The following is a 23,402-nucleotide window of genomic DNA, read 5'->3' on the forward strand; positions in this document are numbered from 1 at the left end:
ATGCAGGTAGCTTTAGGCCAAGACATTGGGCCTGAATTCAGTATGAATTCAGTGGTGTTTAACCCATAACTGGGGAGTCGCCCCTGACATGGACCAGGTGCATCAACCCTGTTTGGGTCACCATTGAGAATGGTACTATGGTCCATTAGCCCCCATGTGGGCTCCTGGACAGAGACATCTTTCCTGGACCCCTTTAACAGGGTACCCAATTAGCTAAAGATCTAACCCAGTGCCTTATCTGCCATCTGAGCTGGACCCCCACATTGACGGGCTGCAACCCGAGTCCCCTGTCCACACCCTGTTACCAGAGCTCATTCCCTGCAGCTGATAGATGCACCCCATCCAGTCTGAAGAGAAACTCATTTGATGATTTTATGCTTAACTCCTTGAGATTGCCTCTTAAGTACCTACAAGTAGCGGGCCTGATCTTCCCCTTCCCCTGCAACTGGATTGGCCCTTGTGACAAGCCTTCATACTGCACAGTAGGAAGGGGAAGCATTAAATGTGTCCCCCTATGGCAGCGCAGAAAGCCAAAGGCCCTGTTACAAGACCATGGCCTTGCCGCACAGCAAACGCTGCTCCCCCAGAGCTCTAGGGGAGCAGGGATTGCAAAAATTTATCCTAAGGATTCATTGATATTAATGTGGTAACCTTAATAACTGATGTAGGGAATATACCATGGGTAGGCAAACTAAGGCCCAGGGGCCGGACCCGGCCCAATCGCCTTCTAAATCCGGCCCGTGGACGGTCCAAGAATCAGTGTGGTTTTAAATGAGTAGAATGTATCCTTTTATTTAAAATGCATCTCTTGGTTATTTGTTTGGCATAGGAATTCATTCATATTTTTTTTCCAAAATGTAGTCCGCCCCCCCCCACAAGGTCTGAGGGACAGTGGACCGGCCCCCTGCTGAAAATTTTTGCTGACCCCTGGAATATACTGTTTATAAAGTGCAATTTGGGTTGGAATATTTTGAGTAAGTTTTCTTCTAGTGCAGCTAAAGGGAGGCAAACATTCTTATGCATTCACACTACACATACTTTGCTAGATTCCACATTGCAATAGAGGATATTGTTCAATACTTTCTTCTTATTAGATGTTCCTTGCTGTTCAATTCAGGCCTTAGTATAATAATGTAACATTTGGGTGCAAAGATGCAACCCAGCAACCCAGCACTGGAGGCCAAGATAGAGAAGATCTCCACTGCAACCATATGTTTACCCTTGGAACTCAGGTAGGATGGAATAAAGGACAGCCAAACACTGCAAAAGACCAACATGCTGAAAGTGATAAACTTGGCTTCATTGAAACTGTCTGGTAACTTCCGGGCAAGGAAAGCTACAGTGAAGCTGACTAAGGACAGGTACCCTAGGTAGCCCAAGACACAATAAAACAGAATCACAGAACCCTCATTACATTCTAGTATAATTTCTTCAGACATTGTGTGTATATCAGCCTCTGGGAATGGAGGAGAGGTTGCAAGCCATACAGTACATATAATTGCTTGGAGGAGGGAGCAGGAAAGAACAATGATGTTGGCCAGACTCTTCCCAACCCACTTCCTCATTTTGGATCCTGGTTTGGTGGCCATGAAAGCTAGAACCACCGTGATTGTTTTTGCCAGCACAGAAGAAACAGCCACTGAGAAGATGATGCCAAAAGCAATTTGTCGGAGGAGACATGTCACCTTCTGGGGTTGTCCAATAAACAGAAATGTGCAAAGGAAGCAGAGCAGGAGAGAGATGAGAAGAACATAGGTGAGAACCCGGTTGTTGGCTTTGACAATGGGGGTGTTGTGGTGATTCATGAATATTCCTAGCAGTAGAGCTGTGATCACAGAAAAAGAAAGAGCTAAAGAGGCTAAACTAAGACCCAAAGATTCTTCATAAGACAAGAAACTTATACTCTTAGGGATGCACAGATCCTGGTTTTGATTTGGATAATTTTCACCAGTACATTTATGGCAGTCATTCATATCTGAAAAAGAAGGCATATATTCTACATCACATGAACATGCCAGAAATCCCAGTAGCATATCATAACTGTTCTTCTTATACTGTCTACATTTATGTGAATAAAGTTGATTACAGTCATACCTCGGTTTAAGTACGCTTCGGTTTGAGTATTTTCAGTTTCAGTACTCCGCAGACCCATCTGGAACGGATTAATCCATGTTCCATTACTTTCAATGGGAAAGTTCGCTTCAGGTTAAGTACGCTTCAGGTTAAGTACGGACTTCTACATTCATAATTCATGTTAAGTACGCTTCAGGTTGAGTACTCTGCGGACCCGTCTGGAATGAATTAATCCACTTTCTATTACTTTCAATGGGAAAGTTCGCTTCAGGTTAAGTACGCTTCAGGTTAAGTACAGACTTCCGGGACCAATTGTGTACTTAAACCGAGGTACCACTGTACTAATATTTTCTGGATCTACTCCATCTATGCCTTTATAATGTTAAGCTACAACTCAAGTAGAGTCCAGAAGTCACTAGACAACACATGTAGACCTTTCTTCAGCTGTCATTAATATCTGTTCAGGGAGGGGGCATGGAACTTCCATCAACTGCAGTAAGTTGGGAAGTCTGAAGAGGTATGGTAAGCAGTAGGGCTGTGCAAAGCCCCTCCCCCAGTACATCTGATTTGTCTCTTACCTTGTCTCAATCTGGTGGACAGCCCTAGCAAGCTCATTGTGCTGAACACATTAAAACATGCAGGATTTTCATTTGTATGCAGGAGTGTGCACACTCAAAGTCTTTTCTGAGATCATATAGGATTCCTAATTATGGGCTGGAATGGGCTGACCACTGTCTTTAACCAGAATCTCCTCAGTATATATTGCAAAGAAGTTATGCAGCATAGGAAAATAATTATATAAGTGAGCACATATACATGCATATAGAAGCACTTCCCTGGTTGCATTTGAAAGAATCATTCCCCTTTAGGAAATTCCAAATTCTTAATCACCACCTGCCTACTGAATCTTTCTAGCTTTCAAGCACTGAGGACAAGTAGCCCTGAGATAGATGGTAGAAGATTAGATAGATAGATAGATAGATAGATAGATAGATAGATAGGTAGGTAGTTGATGATAGATAGATAGATAGATAGATAGATAGATAGATAGATAGATGGATAGATGGATAGATAGATGGATAGATAGATAGATAGATAGATAGATAGATAGATAGATAGATAGATAGATGATAGAGAGAGAGAGAGAGAGAGAGAGAGATGATAGATATAGGTGTGTGTGTGTTTTAAATTACATTCATTACACATACATCTCTTCTATTTGATAAGCATAAACTGTATATATTTCTTACCTTCCTTCTCAGAAATCTTCCCCTTTGGGCATGGGATGCAATCGTAGCAGCAAAAAGGCTCTCCCTCCTTCACTTTTTTGCTAGAACCAGGATGACAACTCCAAGTACATAAAGAAAGAGGCTGGGTCTAATCCAAAATGTATAATGATAATTTAAAAGATAATGCAGGAATTCCCATACCCTGCCTATAGTTCTGAGCAATTACTGCTGTTTTGTTTTGTTTTGTTTTTTGCCTCCCTCTACACTACAGCTAATTTCATATGTTCAAATAAACTCAGTATCTTAAAAGTGTTGAATGTTATCTAATCACATTTATTTTACACCAAGACTCAGTGCTCATTCTAATTGGAAGAGTTCCAAAACTGTTGGCAAGCAGGTCATACCTGATTAAACCCTCTGTTCCAAGTTATGGCTTCCTCACTGATGGTAAATGCTTGCTCTGGGGGAGCCAGCGGATCAAATCTCCCAACTTTCACTCTATGGAAAGATTGGTTTGAGGAAACAATCCAGTTTGTAATATCCAAGCCAGCTGCTAATTCCCCGTTCTGGTCAAAGGAGACACTCTCTCCAGCACTATTGTTAAATGACACAACTTTCAGAAAATGATGGAGCTGAAATGAAGTTGCAAAGTCAAGAGTTTAGAAAAGGCAGCAGGAATTACAAATATCTGTCTTGCATGACCACAATTTTCTGAACTTTCTTCTAGCACAGAAGAGCAAAGCATAAAATTTTCTTATAATGTGAAAGATATTTTTATGCAGAGGTTGGATGGCCATCTGTCATGGATACTTTAGCAGAGATTCCTGTATTGCAGGGGTTTGGACTAGATGACCCTTTGGTTCCTTCCAAGATTCTATGATTCTATGATTGTTTATTTGTGTTCCATCTGTGTGCAGACATTTGAAATAAAGAAAAAAACATATTTCCCACATTGTCAGCCATAAACAGGAAGAAAACAATAAAGATTCCTTATTAAAAAGAGAAAGGAGTATAAAGCTGTCAGCAGCTACTGCTAAAGATGCTTATACACTACCTCCAGTATTACAGCATTTCAGCTACTGGGGATCATGAGTGAGAGAGGACTATTGTGTTCATGTCATCCTTATTGGCTTCTCATAGGCCTTTGGTTGGCCAGTTTGAGAACAGTTTGAGAACAGAACTAGACAGGCCATTGGTCTGATATAGCAGAGCTCTTCTTATTTTCTTAAGGAGGAGAAGCAAAGGAAAATGACTTTGTAAAATGTGACTAATAGTCTGGTTATGCCAAAGGCAGCAGAAGAATAAAGTTGGGGTCAAATTGGGTGAGAAATGGAGAAGAGTGAAAGCTCACGCAAAAACACAGAAAGGGCTTGGAAAGGCAGTTCATATGGATTCAGTTATTATTCCAGCATATTTTATATTATTCACAGTACCTGCCACAGCTGTTGATGTTGAAGTTTCTGCCTTCCTCTTTCCACCATTGTATTATGTTTGAGCTGAGATAAAGACTGTAAAGCATGGACCACAGCATAAACTGCATTGTAGATGCTGTAGCTGTGGCCAGTCATGCTAATTTCAAAGAAAGGCCCAGGAAGGCTCAACAGGTTCTCCTCCCCTGTGCAAACATTTCCCTTCACTTTGTCTGTTATGGAATTTACAAAAACGCAGCCAAAGGCATTTTGCCAGAAGTCCCTGATAAAACCATCTCCTGTTATGCTGGATGGGTTTCTGCTCAGAACAAATTTGTGAAAACCTGGAGGATTATTGTTGTGGATTGTGAATGAGAGAGACCCATGGATTATTTCTGTATCCCAGGTTCTCTGATAGACCATTGAAGTGAGCTCTAGCTGGGCAGTCAATATCCACACTATACCTTTTGGTTTATTTATGTTATGCTCTTGTTTAGATACATATGGCAACCATCTCAAAAACACAACAGTATAGGATTCTCCATACACTATTGCTACGTTGGCTTTGCTGCTCATGATTTTGTCATTCATCTTTGCCCCCTGTTCAAACATGTCATTAATTTCACTGACCACAGAAAATTTCTCACTTCTTTCTATGAAGGCAAAACATATGCCATTCTGTGAAAAGAGAGGAACCACTGTTTGCACAAATCTATCTCCATTCTCATCATTGTAAGTGACAATCCCAATCCACATCCACCTGAAATGCAGAAGCAAAGAGAGGATTCCTGCATACTGATGGGCCTCCTTGGGAGCCATCTGGTAGAAGGAGATGCCTGGGATTTTATCATTCATCACTGGAGCAGGGCCATATATGAGCTGAAGAAATGGGGTAGTAAAGGAGATAATAGGTAAAATGATAAGTACATGCCACTTGCAAGTGTTCAGAACAGTTTGTGTACATTTTGTCATCTATCTTTAGATAACACTAGGTGAATGCTTGTTCAGCTTAACTTATATCCAGGGCTTCTTTTTTTTCAGTTGGAACTTGCCAGACTCAGTTCCAGCACCTCTCAGGTGGGCACCATTGCCATTCTAAGAGAATGAGGGCAGTGTTCATGGTGAATTCTGGCACCTCTTTTTCTGAAAAAAGAGCATTGCTTATATCTAGTAATAAATTTACTAGCTAGCAGAGCAAGAAGAGGAGGAAGAGTTTGGATTTGATATCCCGCTTTATCACTACCCTAAGGAGTCTCAAAGCAGCTAACAATCTCCTTTCCCTTCCTCCCCCACAACAAGAACTCTGTGAAGTGAGTTAACCCGGTTCACCAGTTTATGAGTCCACTGCTCTTAACCACTACACCACACTGGCAAGAAGAGAATCAGATTAAAACAAGGCTGGGGAAATAGTGGGTGGTTCTTGATTCTCCTGTTTGGTCAATAACACTTGCCTGAAACAAATGAATGGATTCAATCTAGATTTAGGTATACTATTGTCATTATCATTATTGTATTTTATATGTGTGCCATGAAAATAGCTAAAGGAGTTTTTAAAACAGTAGAAAGGATAACCGAAGATGGGTTTAAATAATATAAAATCAACATCCAGGGCAGAAAACTTTTAATCTATCTGGAAAAGTTTGTGAAAACAAGAATTTATAGGAATTAAAGATCAGAGTGGATAACTTCCTTCAGCCTCAGGTCTGCTTTGCCTTTAAGGCAACAATCCAAGGGCCACATAACAGTGGTGAGTGAGGATCAAGGCAAAAGTGGGCAGAGCAACCAATGTGATGTTTTTCTTTGTATAGTAGGCTAGTATGCACACACACTGACAAATCTATTCTCCAAGTAGGCAGTCAGAAGACAATATCAGACTTTAAGTACGAGTTCCAGCCAGGCAAAAGCAGGGCCAGTGAGGGGGGTGGTCTGGGAAAAGTTCCAAGGGGCAGAAAAATAGGACCCTAGGACTGAGGTTCCCCACTCTGGGTATAGATAGTGGGCACCAGTCACATCTCATCAAAAATGCTATCCCACAGAACAGGGGCAGCCACACTAAAAGCTCATGGCAGACCCCTCAAAACCAATAGTGCAGTTTACCAAACTATTGGGATTTATTCTTCAGTCCACCAGTTTAAATGGAAATGCTTTTTGATAAGATTGTGGGTGCAGTTATTGCAAATAAGCAGGCTTCCTCTACTGATGTATCTTGAAACCTGAAGTATCTCCAGTATATGGAATGATTCTCAAAATACAGGCACACACAAATCATCACCTACACAAATGCTTGTAAATGAACAGATACGGTTCTCTGTGTCCAAAAAGGCTTACTTTCCAGGGTTGTTCTACACTTTATTCTTTATCTGTTCTGTATCTGTGGCAGCTTTATCAGCTCAGTTTGAAATTTGACAGTTGTGTATACCTCTGCAGGTAGATCAGATATGGGTAACCCCCTCCCAAATGTTGTTGAACTACAAATCTCATCATCCCTAGCCATTGGTCATGCTTGCCATGCCACATCTAGAGGACAAAGGCTCCTGAGATAGATCATGTATGCCAAGTGTCATGTTTTTAACCCAATATGTGCCATTTTGTAAGCTACAGAATTTTGAGGCTCATAATGATACTCAGCTCTTTTAGAAGACATCTGAAGGCAGCCCTGTATAGGGAAAATTTTAATGTTTGATGTTTTGCTGTGTTTGATGTTTTAAGTTGTTGGAAGCTGCCCAGAGTAGCTGGAGCAACCCAGTCAGATGGGTGGCATATAAATTTGTTTATTTGTTCGTTCATTCATTCATTCATTCATTCATCATCATCATCATAGAAGCACCATAAGTTATCTATCTAAACAACAACAAAATAAAAAAGGAACTGTGGAGAAAAAGTTTTTTAAAACTGTGCTCATAGTTAAATTTAAAAGTGCCATATTCATACAGAGACCAAAAGACACACAACCTACCTGTGGAAACTTGTAAATATCCACAACGGTTGCCACGTAAAGGGAGGTTAAAGGATCAAGTCCCCCAATGACTGCAATCAGGTTATTTTCAAAATCACAATTGTAGTTGGGAACAAATCTCCCCAGTGTGTATATCAGTAAGATTGTGGCATGATAGGTCCACTTCGCAGTGAAATAACTGTCGTAGATGTGGAAGCCCAAGGTGATATTAGGTAAGATTTGAGGGTTTTCATTTATCTCCTTTACAGCAAATGCCAAGGCCAGAATGTGCTGGTAATTTTTAGGTACTACACTACAATGAGAGTTGCATTCTAAATCAGAAAGAAATTCTAGCTTTTCTAACATTATAGTTCATTATTATGCATCACAGTATTTGTAGAGAAACATTTTCATTCAGTCATTATGCTTAGGTTGTCTATGTAAAGCCCAGTGTACATTCTACGTTAAAAGCAGTATCATACCACTTTGAACAGACATGACTTCCCTCAAAAAATCCTGGGAGCTGTAGTTTGCTTTGGGTGCTGAGAGTTGTTAGGAGACCCCACATTCCCCTAAAAGAGCTAACATTTTCAGAGTGGTTTCCATCCCTCTTCCCAGTAGTTCTCAGTATGGGGCCTAGGATTGCTATTGTTGCAGACGAATCTAGAAAAAAAGAAGAAAATCACCCCCACTCCCCCCCCATCTTACATTCATAATTCACTGTTGTGCTGGACAGGGAAAGAAACAGCAGTAAAATAATGTAAGATAAGGTTGCCTAGGCATGAAGGATCTCAGTGTCAAACACAGTTTGGTAGGGAAAATAAAAAGTTAAATTTGTGCTATGCAATTTGCCTTGACATTTTGTATACATACAGCACCAATCCAGAATCACAGTTCTCCTAGCACCCTACACTTCTAAGAACAACTACAATAGTAATTAAATTATGCATCAATTTGTGTTTGTTTTAAAAAAGATAACTCCTCACGCAAGCTCTTCAAACAATGTTGGTGGGGGTTCTTCATTGAATGTTATTGATTCAGAGATGATGAAGGTCTGAGAAGCAATGGCTCCAATGATTAGGTCTCCCTTCTGATGATACTCATGAAGTGGATAGTGTGGATCACCAACCAGGCATTTAATGATGTGAGACTTGCAGACCATGGGTGGAAGTAGTGCAATAAGTATAGCCAGCAATGATATCATTCTGAGTACCAAACTTTGAATGCTGCATGGTTTATATCTCTATCATCCTATTGGTTATTCTAGTGGTCACTGCAAATATAAGGGTATGTGCTGGATAGCAGCAAAGTTAATTACAGTCCTTTTAGTAATTGAAAAGGAAGAGAATTACCAATTGAAAGTTGGGCTTTCCCTGTGGAATTGCTAAGAAAACATGTTTGTTATGTTAAAATAGCATTTCTCATTCATTTAGTTAGACAACAAGGGACAATGTGGAGATGGTTCAGTCGGTAGAGCATGAGACTATTAATCGCAGGGTCATGGGTATGAACCCCACGTTGAGCTAGTTTTCGTGAATATTTGGAAAGCACCATATGCCATTTTGAATAAAGGTGCTAGACCAAACCATTCCAAAGTGTACTGGAGTTATCATTGTCCAATTTGACATTATGGGTACTGAGATTAAGGAGTTGGGTTGACACTATATTTGGATACTATTTGAAGCCATTTTGAATAAAGATGGTGAACCAAAATGTTCAAAAGTGCATGGATTTCGACAAATTTGAAAATATTGTTGCCCAATTTAGTATAGTGGTTACCAAAATGGAGATTTTACTTTATTTTTCTAAACCATCAGAACAGTGATACCCACACCTGAATGCTGTATATACTGCCAAAATGAAAACTGCATTAAAACATTTTTTTTCTGAAGTGAATTGTGCATTCATGAAGACAGTAGACAGAAACATTACAAAGTGCATTGATGTGGACACCTCTGAAGATACTGCAACCCATTTTAGCCTGAGGCCGATGCAGACAAACCTTTATACAGCAGATCATAAAAAATGACAGAGATCTGTATAATTTTCATGTTTTCCTTCTTATTAGCAGTTCCCTGCTGTTCAGCTCAGGCCTCAACACAATAATGTAACATTTTGGGGCAAAGATGCAACCCAACAACCCAGCACTGGAGGCCAAGATAGAAAAGATCTCCACAGCCACCACATATTTTCCCTTCATGCTCAAGTAGGTTGGGACAAAAGAAAGCCAAACACTGCAAAATAGCAACATGCTGAAAGTGATAAACTTGGCTTCGTTGAAACTATCAGGCAATTTTCTGGCAAAGAAAGCCACAATGAAGCTCACAAGAGCCAAAAAGCCCATGTAGCCCAAAACACAGTAGAACATAGCCACAGACCCCTCATTACACTCTAATACAATTTCTCCAGCTACTGAGTTCATGTCAACATCAGGGAATGGAGGAGAGATCACCAGCCACATATTGCAGATGGCTGCTTGAATAAAGGAGCAGGAAATAACAACAGAGTTTGCCATTCCTTTCCCCACCCACTTCCTCACCCTGGATCCAGGCTTGGTGGCCATGAAAGCCAGAACCACTGTGATGGTTTTTGCTAACACACAGGAAACAGCCACTGAGAAGATGATGCCAAAAGCAGTCTGTCGGAGCAGACATGTCACTACCTGAGGCTGGCCAATAAATAGCAATGCACAAATGAAACAGAGCAGGAGGGAAATGAGGAGAGTGTAGGTCAGGATCCAGTTGTTGGCTTTGACAATGGGAGTGTGATGGTGCTTCATAAATGTCCCCAGCACAAGTGCTGTAATGAAAGCAAAGGAAAGAGCAAAAGAGGTTAAACTGATACCCAAAGGGTCTTCATAGGACAAGAAACTTGTACTCTTGGGGATGCATAAATTCCTATTTCTGTTTGGAATTTTTTTGTCTTCACACTCATAACAGTCAATCATATCTGAAAAAGAAAATGTTTTGTATTAATCTCAAAAATATGACATGTTTCATCAACATACCGTGACTTTTCCTTCTTTTCTTTTTCTTATTCCATTTTTAAAAAATGGTTTCATGAATATACAACTAAAATTTACAAAATTTGCAATTGTGAATGAAGGAGTCCATCCTGCTTAGGCAGCCAATCAGAAGTACATAATTAACTGAGTGAAAATGCAGAAGGGTTGGAAATCCTTCCTGATCGACTTCACATTGTCAAGAACTAACCAAGGGTTTCCAGTCACTATTCTGTAGCCCCCTCTCTAAAGCACAATCAGAGGGAATATGTCACTGCACACTTATGTGTCTAGTAATCCACTCTTATTAATCAGTAAATTAAAATGATTTCAATCTTAACAAACCTCTGTATGTGCAGATTGGAAGTTAGCTCTTTGCTGGATTTCTCAAAATATTATGATTCAATTACCTGAAGCTTAAAGTTTTAAAATATACATCTAAATACATTTTATGAATGTAAATGCACAATTGAAAAGAACTTGGATGGATAATGCTAAACACATATTGAGAGAAAATGCAGATTTACATACATTTTTAAGAGGATTTTTTATTTAAAAAAATCAAATTAATGAAGCTGTGTGTAAAAATATGTTTGCTAAATGATTAGGTCCATTGCCACCCAAATCTTTCTACCAAGTTTCAAAAACTGGAAACAAAAACCTTGGTGAATATATTGTTTCCTATGGATGTTTTTCTTCGTTTCAGGGAACCATATATAAATTTGTGCATATATTTCTTACCCTCCTGGGTTGTAATCTTCCCTTCTGGACATGGGGTGCAGTCATAACAGCAAAATGGCTCCCCCTCTTTCACTTTCTTGCTAGAACCAGGATGACAACTGTCGGAACATACAGATTTAGGCAGTGTCTAATGCAGAAATGAAAGAGAGAGAAAATGTGATTCTCAGAATAATATAGCCATAATCCTCAAGTTTCTGGGGCATTTTTGAAGTAGCAAAGGACAGTCCCTGAACTCCTGATTGAGCCTCCCATCTAAATGATATTTGTTGGGGGGGGGGGAGGGCGGTTCTCCAAAGAGAGCTTTTGCCAAGCACTTTAAGATGGTAGACATACATCTATCTTAGCAGTTCAGGATCTCCACATTTCTTTTTAAGCAGACAGTGGGGGATAAAGAAATCAACATTGTTACAGGAGAAGATCCTGCTCATTAGCTGATGAATGAATTAACATATCATAGAATTGTAGAGTTGGAAGGGACCCAGGGGGTCATCTAGTGCAACCCCCTGCAATGCAGGAATATGTAGCTGTCCCATACAGGGATCGAACCTACAACCTTGGCATTTTCAGCACTACACTTCAACCAACTGAGCTATCATGAACCCTCTCTTATCTTCTTCTTCTTTGGCGATCACTTGTAGCCGAGTAAGATTGTCTTCCATAAACATGGTTTTAATATGAGTCCGTAAGTGACTGTGCGGAGGCCAATTCTGCATCCATCACATCCTTCCACAGTGGGGACATTGGTTTCTGGGTGGGAGTTGATCATGGTGTGGATTTGCCAAGCGTGCCTTCCTCTTAGCACATTTCTCCCTTGCGTTCTGAGTTCGAGTGTCTTCAAAACCCGTGACACCTTTGGCAAAGGCTGTTCTCCAACTGGAGCACTCGCAGGCCAGTGTTTCCCAGTTGTGTTTATACTACATTTTTTTAGATTTGCCTTGAGACAGTCTTTAAACCTCTTTTGTTGACCACAAGCATTACGCTCTTCTTTTAACAGGGTTGTTCAAAAGATCATTTATTGTAGCAGATTGCTTCATTCAGCAGCTGTATTTTTATTCTTTTTATTTTTTTATTTTATTTTTTATTTTTTTATTTTATTCTTATGTCATTAGTAAGGGAATGTAATCAGGTAGAACTGTATATGGATAGCACACTCTACCACATTAAAGGGTAGACTGGGCAGAGAAGAAGGAATGGTGGAGACAGCCTCCCCATCTTGACCCTTCCAGGGAGGAGGAAGAGGAAGACAGTATAGAGTTACAGCAGTGGTTCGCATTAGGTTGCAGGTCAGAGGCAGATGAGGAGAAAAGTTGGGAAGTAATGGGAGATCTGGAGCAGCAGCTGGCTGACCTGTTGCCATTAGAAAGCATTCCAGACCCACCATCTCCCAGAACCTGGTGAGCCTTAAAAGCAGGAGAGCAAAGAGCTCAAAGACAGAAGGCACTTAGCAGCACCCATAGAAGAGGTGATGATGGTGATGAATGAGGAAGTGAGAGAGAAGGGAGGGTGGAGATTCACTCGGGACAATGCCATTATCCAAGAGGCTGGGTTCTATAGCCTCTCTCTGTAAAGTCTGAAATATAAAAGGCTGGAATAAACTTTTCCTTGTCTTTATACTTTCCTGGGCAACCAGCCGGGAGCTGCTGACAGCATCCTGACAACCTCTACATTCTACAGCAGCAGCAGTGAATCTCCAACCCACTGACAAACCTGGGCCTGACATGAAGTCCTATTTGGCCCATGAGGCCACTTTGCCCAAACCACCCATACCTGCTCATCAGCTGACATATTTTTGAAAAGCAAGTCCTGCACTGAACCCTTCGGTCTTTAATTGTGCTGGAAAAATAAAAGCTTTATAAACCTCATTGTTCTGATTGCAGGGCAAGACTTGCAAGAGCAACAAATTTCAACAGGTGGTCACTACAACCCATCTGTTGATCTTGTGATAATATAGTGATATCAAAAAGTTGCAGATGGATAAGCTTTGCCACCTGTCAAAGTTGGCCCACATGATGGAGCCCCTTGTGGAGTTTCTTTGTTACATTAATTCAAATGTTGTCATGGACTCTTTGGATGCAAAAGAATAGCTGGAGACACGAGTTGTGGAAACCCCAATGGAACCACCAAGAGAAGAAGGCTCAGAGCCAGAGGATTTATGGTGGGATGACAATGAGTGGTCAGAGGGAGAAGAGGGAGCAGACTGGGATAGTTGCCAGAAGCTGAAGAAGTAACAGGGTTTAGCAAGCAGGGAGAGTCTGTGGCAGAGAACAGTCCAGAAGCAGACTGAGAAGCAGAGGCTGGAGAGGAGTGGAGCCAAGAGGCAGAGATGAGGCAGGCTGTTGAAGAATCCGGGGCCTCCCCGTCCTGCTGCAACCATCTTCCCTCCCCACTGGTCTCAGAACAAAAGAGGGATGAAAAGAGCAGAGCAGAGACAGACAAGCATAGCTGCCAAGTTTTCCCTTTTCTCGCGAGGAAGCCTATTCAGCATAAGGGAAAATCCCTGTAAAAAAGGGATAACTTGGCAGCTATGCAGACAAGGTGATGAAGTATTGCTTGGGAAAGACCAGGGGTGTGGGTGGGGGGTGGGAAGGAACTGTGGGAAGATGGGGATCTTCAGTCCCTGCAACTGCTTCATAGGGGCAAGATCCAACAGGACTAGTTGCTGTAAACACTAGGCCTGGCCTCCTGAGCTGTCTTGTTTCTTTGAATAAAGAGTTAACTTCATGGGCACCGTGTGAGTTATTGCTGACCTGCCCTTGACAACTGCTTCCGACAGTCGTGCTATTCTCAATCCTAACAACAGCTAACAGTTTTGATAAGGGCCGAACAATGCTAAGCAAAATAACATTTGTATGTTATTCAGGAGTATTCATTCAAAATCGGAATCTTCCCAAATGGCTGATGATTACCCCCTACCTGGTTAAACCAGTTATGCCATGTTATGATATCCTCACTGATAGTAAATGCTTGGTCTGGAGGAACCTGGGGATCAATCTTCCCAACTTTCACTCTTTGAAAGGATTGATTTGAGAAGACAATCCAGTTGGTGACATCAAATCCAGCTACTATCTCCCCATTCTGGTCAAAGGAAATCTTGTCCCCAGCACTGTTGTTAAATGAGATAAGCCTCAGAAAATGGTGGAGCTAGATTGAAAAGGAAATGGCAGTTCAGGAAGGAATAATGTTGCATTGCATATTTAAGGCTGCAGATTCTAAATATCCAATCTGGATAGAAGCCATCTTTTTTCTTTCCTTTTTTACCTAGAAAATGGCAGGCTTTAAATATAAGTATAAAGCCACAAATGTATCACGTTTGGAAGTTCGTTTTCAAATACAGATTGTCAATAATTATGGCATCCTGTTCCTAAAATGCACAAACAACCATAAAAGCACAATTAGGTTATTGAAAGTGATGGCTCTGTGGGTTTCATGGTATATACATTGTGGATTTATATATCATTCTTTCTATATGCCAGGTTTGGAGGTAAATATGGATCCTTATCCATCATCCATGTGCAAAAGGATGGTATGAGCAGGTTTGGGGAAGCCTCAAGATTTGCAGAGGTACAAAAAAAGACTTTAGGGAAGGAAATCCTGAGGAGGGTACAAACCCCCAAACATCCCAATGAGGACTGAGAATATTTAGCAGTCAAATCATGGTTACTGATTGTTAGGGAGGAAAACTGAAAAACTAGGTAGGATAATGGAAATGCCATGGTATTTAATAATAACAAATAAATACACAAATAAATATAATTCATATGTTCGCACACCTCAGTATCTAAGCAAATCCTGAGGTCCTTGAACTCACTATTACCCATAAAGAATGTAGACCAATTTTTTGTGTGGGTCCTTGCCTTACAAGAAAGGGTTTGAGTACATAGAACATACATACACAAACAGGACAATAGTGTACAGCAGGCATGCCCATCTTCCAAGAGACTGCGATCTACTCCCACTATATATATATATATATATATATATATATATATATATATATATAAACTGGCAAATCTTAAAACAATGTAGTATAAATACTGACAACTGGGAGACACTGGCCTTCAAGCGCTCCAGTTGGGCTTTGAAGAAACTCGATCTCAGGACGCAAGGGAGAAACATGCTAAGAGAAAGGCACGCTTGGCAAATCCACACCGTGATCAACTCCCGCCTGGAAACCAATGTCCCCACTGTAGAAGGACGTGTGGATCCACAGTCACTTACAGACCCATTGTTAAAACCGTGTTTATGGAAGACAATCTTACTCGGCTATGAGTGATAGAAGAAGAAGAAGAAGAAGAAGAAGAAGAAGAAGAAGAAGAAGAAGAAGAAGAAGAAGAAGAAGAAGAAGAAGAAGAAGGAGGAGGAGGAGGAGGAGGAGGAGGAGGAGGAGGAGGAGGAGGAGGAGGAGGAGGAGGATTGACCAAAGTTGTTGAGCTTTTTTCTCCCTTTTCTTTTGGAGGGGGGGGGAGATCGATCAGGATCACTAGATCGACCACGATCGACCAGGGACACCCCACAATCAACCAGTAGATCACAATCGACCTGTTGGACATGCCTGGTGTACAGTATCTGTCAGGAAGTACACATTTCAAAATCTTTTTACAATTCCAACAAGTAAGGATGGAGGATAAATACTATTTTGTTTGCATCTTGATAACCAATTCGCTATTTATGAACAAATATGTGAACTGAAATACAATTTTCCTGCCAAATTCAGACTTCTCTGAGTTCATTTGTGAAGGAACTTGTATTATATTTACAGGAAATTGCTTGGGAAAATGTATCTGTTTGCAAAAAATAATAACAATAAGGATTTCACAAATATATATGTGGGTACATCATCTCAGGAATGTGGAGAAGAAAATTTACTTTTTGAACTATAAAGTACATGTTGATGAAGATGGAATGAAGAAGGCAAAGATTAGAACTCAGCTGGAATAAAACTCATCTTTTAATTTTCTCTATATATTTCCACTTCAAATTTCAAACATTCCCTCTTCAGTGGTACACAGTGAAGAGGCAAGCCAAATAACTTCCATGCCTTGTTAAATGAGGATGCTCAGCCCCTTACCTGCCACAGATGCTGATTCTGACGCTTCAGTTCTCTACAGCCTGCCATTGGTCTGTATTTGACTTGAGATGTAGACATGGCATGCAAAGCTTGGGCCACAACATAGACAGCATTGTAGATGTTGTAGCTATGGCTGGTCATGCTCATTTCAAAAAAAGGACCAGGAAGATTCTCCAATCTCTCTTCCCCGGTGCAGATGTCTCCCTCCACATTGCCAGAAATTTGATTTGTGAATACACAACCAAATGCCTGTTGCCAAAAGTCCGTGATAAAACCATCTCCTTTTGTGCTAGAAGGGTTTTTGTTCTCAATAAATTGGTGAAATCCTGGTAGATCACGAGAATGGGCTGTGAAGGAGAGAGCCCCGTGGAGTATTTCTGTATCCCAAGTCCTTTGATAAACAAATGATGTTAGCTCCATCTGGGCTGTCATAATCCACACTTTACCTTTTGGCTTACTTGGCATTTGTTCTCGTTCTGACAGGTATGGCAACCATCTGAAAAAAGGCACAGCATACGATTCCCCATAGACCACAACTGCATTGGCTTTGCTATTAATTATATTATCATGAATTTCTGCCCCCTTGTTAAACAAAGCATTAATTTCTGTGACAAAAGTGTATTTCTGAGTTCTTTCAGTGAAGGCAAAACAGATACCACTCTGGGAGAAAAGGGGAACCACCGTTTGTATAAATCTATCTCCATATTCATCATTGCTGGTAAGGATCCCAATCCACGTCCACCTGAAATGCAGAAGGAAATAGAGAATCCCCTGATACTGGAGGTCTTCCTTGGGACTCATCTGGTAGAATGAAAGTCCTGGGGTTTTATCATTCATCAGTGGTGCAGATCCATATATGAGCTAAAGAGAAATGTGGGGAAGAGAGAAAGTGACAGAAATGATAACCACTTTAACTTGAAACATGTTGCTATATCAGCAATTCTTCCAACAGTGCTACAAAAAAGCTATGGAGAGACAGTGGAAGCAGGGGCAGACTTTTGTAATATGGTGCCCTTAGCAAGGACAAAATTTGTTGCCCCCCGTAAATATTTCTAATTTTCACAATAATTCCTTAATTGTTAATTGTTGTTTTGGACACCCTCAGCTTGGTGTGAGGAAACCACTCGCACCAACCTATATTCCTATGCTGGAGGAAGCAGAGAGAACAGTGTCGTGTGTAAGGATTTTGAATAGATTGAAGGTGTAGGAGATAATTGCAATAACACTGGGGATGTCTTGGCTCAAAAGTCTCACTCTTTAGATACTTAATTGTAAGAACATGAGGTATATGGAATTTGCTGCCAAGGAGTGTGGTGGAGTCTCCTTCTTTGGAGGTCTTTAAGCAGAGGCTTGACAGGCATATGTCAAGAATGCTTTGAGGGTGTTTCCTGCTTGGCAGGGGGTTGGACTGGATGGCCCTTGTGGTCTCTTCCAACTCTATGATTCTATGATTCTATATATATCTTGAAGCAGAGCCAAAAGTTTTCGAGAGATAAGAAGTTCCCTGAATGCTCCGCAAATTGTCATTGCATTGGTTGAAATGAAAAATGTAAACTTCTGCTTCAGGAATAGGCTGCATTTTTCAAATCTCCCATCCAACATTCATGCAAAAAACATGTCCCTCTAGTTATTTGGAATGCACACATTTGTTTTTCCAAACTACATCATCCAACATAGATGTGGTAAATCCCTATTCTGGACACAAAGAGAGAAATATCCCACCTGTGGAACCTTATAGATATCCAATATTGTTGCCACTTGAAGGGAAGTCTGTGAGTCCAGTCCCCCAATGATGGCTAAAAGGTTTTGCTTGATGTGGCAGATGTAGTTGGGGACAAATGTTTCCAGCGTTGATGTAAGTAACATTGTGGCATGGCAGGTCCATTTGGCATTGAAATAGCTGTCATAGATGTGGAAGCCTAGAGTGACATTGGGTAGAATCTGAGGATTTTCATTGATCTCCTTCACTGCAAATTGCAAGGCCAGGATGTTCTGGTAATGTTTAGGCACCACACTAGAAAGAGAGTTGCATTCCTTATCAGAAAAGTATGCCACATTTTGTAAATGCTTCACAACTATGTTGTACATCCAGGACCAGTGCTTGTCACTAGGTCAACTAGGCAGCTGCCTATGGAGCAGACCTCAAAGGAGCAATTATCTCCTCACATGAGAGGAATACTGACCATTTAGAAAACAAGTGATAGATTTCCTACAACCAGGACTTTGTTTCAGCTAGAATTTGCCAGAACTCAGTTCTAGCACCTCTTAGGTGCGTGCCATTGTCATTATAAGAGAATATGGGTGACATTCATGCTGAGTTCCGGCACCTCTTTATCTAGAAAAATAGCAATGCCTGCAATGTTTGTTGTTGTTGTTTAGTCATGTCCGACTCTTTGTGACCCCATGGACCAGAGCACGCCAGGCACTCCTGTCTTGCACTGCCTCCCACAGTTTGGTCAGACTCATGTAGGTAGCTTCGAGAACACTATCCAACCGTCTCGTCCTCTGCCATCCCCTTCTCCTAGTGCCCTCAATCTTTCCCACCATCAGGGTCTTTTCCAGGGAGTCTTCTCTTCTCATGAGGTGGCCAAAGTATTGGAGCCTCAGCTTCACAATCGGTCCTTCCAGTGAGTAAATGAACTCTACTCCATGTCTCAGAAATCTCAGAGGTAACAGAGCATCAGTTTAGAATTAAATTGCAAATAATAAATTTTTATGATATTAACCTAAGTAGCCTGTGCTTTTATTTTATTAAAAAAACATATTTAAATGTGGGGGTTGGGCAAACTACAGCCCCCAAATTGCCATGAAGCCTTGACCAAAGGAGTAGATAATTATCACACGATGTCAGCGCTGGAAAGTGGCAAACATTTTGTATACAGATAAATATAGATTAAGGCTGTATCCACATTCCCAATTACTCTACAACTTGTGCTCTCCCCCCCCCCCCCACTGTTGGTTTGGGACATGATGTACACATGAAATGAGCAGCAGTCCATATCTATCCTGTATGTGCTCCTTTGTGTCATCTTATAGTGTTTTGATGCACTTCCACCCAAACCATTTTTAATCCAAATCAAGAAAAAGCATAATCTAGATTTGTTCTAAAACAGTAACCTCTACACAGCCTAAATCTCCAACAATTTATCTTAGATACAGGATGTGAGGATGGGGCTGAGAAAGAACTGCTGCCAGTAAGAGTTCAAATTGAGCTAATTGGACCAATTATAAAACACAACTTTAACACACTTTCATTGAACTGCGAGATCATCCACATCAGTAGAAAAGTAGATGTTAGAGAGAAATGCAAAGAACTTTGAAATGGTTGTGAGAATAAAAGGGGATCAGAAATCTGTTTTGTTTTTTCAGAAGAGGGTCTATTTTATATACCATATTCTAGAATACTAAATATCATGTTTGCAGAAGGCAAAAAAGAGAATTTAAGTATTTCTAAATATGTGGGCAATTATACATGTGCTATTTTATTACAACATTAATTATGAAAAATGATTGTGATATATATATATATATATATATATATATATATATATATATATATATATAATGAGGTGCAGGAGGAGAGATGGAGCACAAGGCACACAATGGGACAGATTAACCTTGCAGAAACATTTTTGGCAGATAACATGACAGAGGAATTAAAAGTTTTTTTTTTAGATAACCAGAGTCCCCCCCCTTAAAAAAGCCAAGGAGACAACTGTTCTTTTTCCATTCTAATTTGAGTGGTCTAGAAAATGATATGCATTCATTCTTTGCCAAGGACTGAACTCCTATTAAGATGTTGCTACAGTACATGTTGTAGAATGGGAAAACCAGAGATCTGTTCAAGAAAATTGGAGATATGAAAGGAACATTTCGTACAAAGATTACCATAATCAAGGACAAAAGTGGTAAGGACCTAACAGAAGCAGAAGACATCAAGAAGAGGTGGCAAGAATACACAGAGGAATTATACCAGAAAGATATGGAGGTCTCGTACACCTCAGGTAGTGTGGTTGCTGGCCTTGAGCCAGACATCTTGGAGAGTGAAGTCAAATGGGCCTTAGAAAGCATTGCTAATAACAAGGCCAGTGGAAGTGATGATATTCCAGCTGAACTGTTTAAAATTTTAAAAGATGATGCTGTTAAGGTGCTACACCCAATATGCCAGCAAGTTTGGAAAACTCAGCAATGGCCAGAGGATTGGAGAAGATCAGTCTACATCCTGATTCCAAAGAAGGGCAGTGCCAAAGAATGCTCCAACTACCGCACAATTGCGCTCATTTCACACGCTAGCAAGGTTATGCTTAAAATTCTACAAGGCAGGCTTAGGCAGTATGTGGACCGAGAACTCCCAGAAGTGCAAGCTGGATTTCGAAGGGGCAGAGGAACCAGAGACCAAATAGCAAACATGCGCTGGATTATGGAGAAAGCTAGAGAGTTCCAGAAAAACGTCTACTTCTGCTTCATTGACTATGCAAAAGCCTTTGACTGTGTCGACCACAGCAAACTATGGCAAGTTCTTAAAGAAATGGGAGTGCCTGATCACCTCATCTGTCTCCTGAGAAATCTCTATGTGGGACAAGAAGCTACAGTTAGAACTGGATATGGAACAACTGATTGGTTCAAAATTGGGAAAGGAGTACGACAAGGTTGTATATTGTCTCCCTGCTTATTTAACTTATATGCAGAATTCATCATGTGAAAGGCTGGACTAGATGAATCCAAAGCCGGAATTAAGATTGCTGGAAGAAATATCAACAACCTCAGATATGCAGATGACACAACCTTGATGGCAGAAAGCGAGGAGGAATTAAAGAACCTTTTAATGAGGGTGAAAGAGGAGAGCGCAAAATATGGTCTGAAGCTCAACATCAAAAAAACCAAGATCATGGCCACTGGTCCCATCACCTCCTGGCAAATAGAAGGGGAAGAAATGGAGGCAGTGAGAGATTTTACTTTCTTGGGCTCCTTGATCACTGCAGATGGTGACAGCAGTCACGAAATTAAAAGACGCCTGCTTCTTGGGAGAAAAGCAATGACAAACCTAGACAGCATCTTAAAAAGCAGAGACATCACCTTGCCGACAAAGGTCCGTATAGTTAAAGCTATGGTTTTCCCAGTAGTGATGTATGGAAGTGAGAGTTGGACCATAAAGAAGGCTGATCGCCGAAGAATTGATGCTTTTGAATTATGGTGCTGGAGGAGACTCTTGAGAGTCCCATGGACTGCAAGAAGATCAAACCTATCCATTCTGAAGGAAATCAGCCCTGAGTGCTCCCTGGAAGGACAGATCGTGAAGCTGAGGCTCCAATACTTTGGCCACCTCATGAGAAGAGAAGAATCCTTGGAAAAGACCCTGATGTTGGGAAAGATTGAGGGCACTAGGAGAAGGGGACGACAGAGGATAAGATGGTTGGACAGTGTTCTCGAAGCTACGAACATGAGTTTGACCAAACTGCGGGAGGCAGTGCGAGACAGGAGTGCCTGGCGTGCTATGGTCCATGGGGTCACGAAGAGTCGGACACGACTAAACGACTAAACAACAACACAGTACATGTAATGAACCCACTTGCCTGTCATGGTGTATAAGGGATTAAAGTATGAATCAAAGTGGAAAACTGAAATTATTAATTCCTTACTTAAGCTCTTCAGGTAATGCTGGTGGGGGTTCTTGGGTGAAGGTTATTGAATTGGAGATGATGATGCTATGAGAGGCAATGCCACCAATGATGAAGTCCCCATTCTGATGATACTGGTGGAGTGGAGGTTGTGGATCAGGGACATTGCATTTAACAAGGTGAGTCTTGGATATTACATGAGGAAGTAGCATCAACATCAAGACCAACAATGCCACCATCCTTGCTACAAACATTGCCTTAATACTGAAAACAACTATTTCTAACTATGACAGTACCATTGAGAAAAAACATTGGCAATTTAGTATCCTTATATGTATGAAATACAGAGTGCAAGACAATGTTTTGGTTTTTTTAAAACCCTGATCATGCTGGCAGGTCCTTGTCTATTCACATTCCCTAATTCCAGCTGTGATTGCTAGAGATTGCCAGCCTTCTTCAGCACTCTCCATATGTTTTGAATTTCAAGTTCCAGCATCCCCCGCTGATTGGGTCTGTTGAAGTTGTAGTCCGAAACAAGCGGAGGACACTATTTGGGGGAAGATTTGTGTATGTTATCTTTTACAGATGGTCTCATTAGCTTTGATAGTGTCCACGTTTGGGGGGGGGGGTAGAGAAATTGGAGAATTACTGTACTTAAGATAATTAAAGGAAAGATAGTCACCAGCTGAAATCTATCAATTCTCTGAGGAATTGTGAAACTGAATTTGTTTGTCTATCTTAACAGAAGCTATCATTTTCACATAGTTTGGTGAGAGTTGGTCATTTGGGCTTACAGTAATGAAAAACAGAGGAACAATGCTAGAAAGGCCTTTTCATGGGACCTTTTCACTTCATTCACAGGAGAGTCAAATTTCTGAATGTTTTCAGGATAGGAAACCTGACTTTTGTTAACTTTGTGAACTGGTCAATTGATTTTGCACGCACATTTCTTCTGTACTTAAAAGGAAAAGCAAGCCTTTGCCAACACACCCAAGAAAGATGGGTAACAGGTTATATTTATTAAAACTAATGAGGTCCAGGCAGTGAGGTGGATTAATGGGAGGATTTCAAGCCAACTGCCTGTCACATGCTGTGTTTACACAGCAAGGTCCAAGGAAACTCCTTACACCTTACCATGTGCTCTCTCTCTCTCTCTCTCTCTCTCTCTCTCTCTCTCTCTCTCTCTCTCTCTCTCTCTCTCTGTGTGTGTGTGTGTGTGTGTGTGTGTGTGTGTGTACACACACCACATGTGCACAATGGCCCATTGGCCAACGTTCACCCCAAAGTTGCAAGGCCCAAACACCTTTTTTGGCTTTGATTCTAGTTGG

At 40.9% G+C, this 23,402-nt stretch overlaps 4 protein-coding genes across 4 annotated transcripts; all 4 read right to left on the reverse strand.

Moving 5' to 3' along the window:
- Nucleotides 1–1,073: 1,073 nt before the first annotated feature.
- LOC148683957 (vomeronasal type-2 receptor 26-like) lies at nt 1,074–3,432 on the reverse strand. The gene is made up of 2 exons (XM_088655645.1): nt 3,324–3,432; nt 1,074–1,975 (listed from the first exon to the last, which is right to left on the reverse strand). The coding sequence occupies exon 2, from the start codon at nt 1,971–1,973 to the stop codon at nt 1,074–1,076; it is 900 nt and encodes a 299-aa protein (XP_088511771.1). The 5' UTR covers nt 1,974–1,975; nt 3,324–3,432.
- A 268-nt stretch (nt 3,433–3,700) lies between these two features.
- Nucleotides 3,701–7,805, reverse strand: LOC118095439 (extracellular calcium-sensing receptor-like). The gene is made up of 3 exons (XM_035136689.3): nt 7,668–7,805; nt 4,736–5,590; nt 3,701–3,934 (listed from the first exon to the last, which is right to left on the reverse strand). Exons 2-3 carry the CDS (start codon nt 5,564–5,566, stop codon nt 3,701–3,703), a joined length of 1,065 nt encoding a protein of 354 aa, XP_034992580.3. The 5' UTR covers nt 5,567–5,590; nt 7,668–7,805.
- A 1,888-nt stretch (nt 7,806–9,693) lies between these two features.
- LOC118095440 (vomeronasal type-2 receptor 26-like) lies at nt 9,694–22,313 on the reverse strand. The gene is made up of 5 exons (XM_088654702.1): nt 22,096–22,313; nt 18,179–18,470; nt 14,302–14,529; nt 11,389–11,515; nt 9,694–10,595 (listed from the first exon to the last, which is right to left on the reverse strand). The coding sequence occupies exons 1-5, from the start codon at nt 22,311–22,313 to the stop codon at nt 9,694–9,696; spliced, it is 1,767 nt and encodes a 588-aa protein (XP_088510828.1).
- LOC148683958 (vomeronasal type-2 receptor 26-like) lies at nt 14,693–17,293 on the reverse strand. Its single transcript, XM_088655691.1, has 2 exons — nt 16,457–17,293; nt 14,693–14,749 (listed from the first exon to the last, which is right to left on the reverse strand). Exons 1-2 carry the CDS (start codon nt 17,291–17,293, stop codon nt 14,693–14,695), a joined length of 894 nt encoding a protein of 297 aa, XP_088511817.1.
- Nucleotides 22,314–23,402: the final 1,089 nt, after the last annotated feature.

This window comes from Zootoca vivipara, chromosome 12 (genome assembly GCF_965207765.1).
Source record: "Zootoca vivipara chromosome 12, rZooViv2.hap1.1, whole genome shotgun sequence".
Taxonomy (NCBI): domain Eukaryota; kingdom Metazoa; phylum Chordata; class Lepidosauria; order Squamata; family Lacertidae; genus Zootoca; species Zootoca vivipara.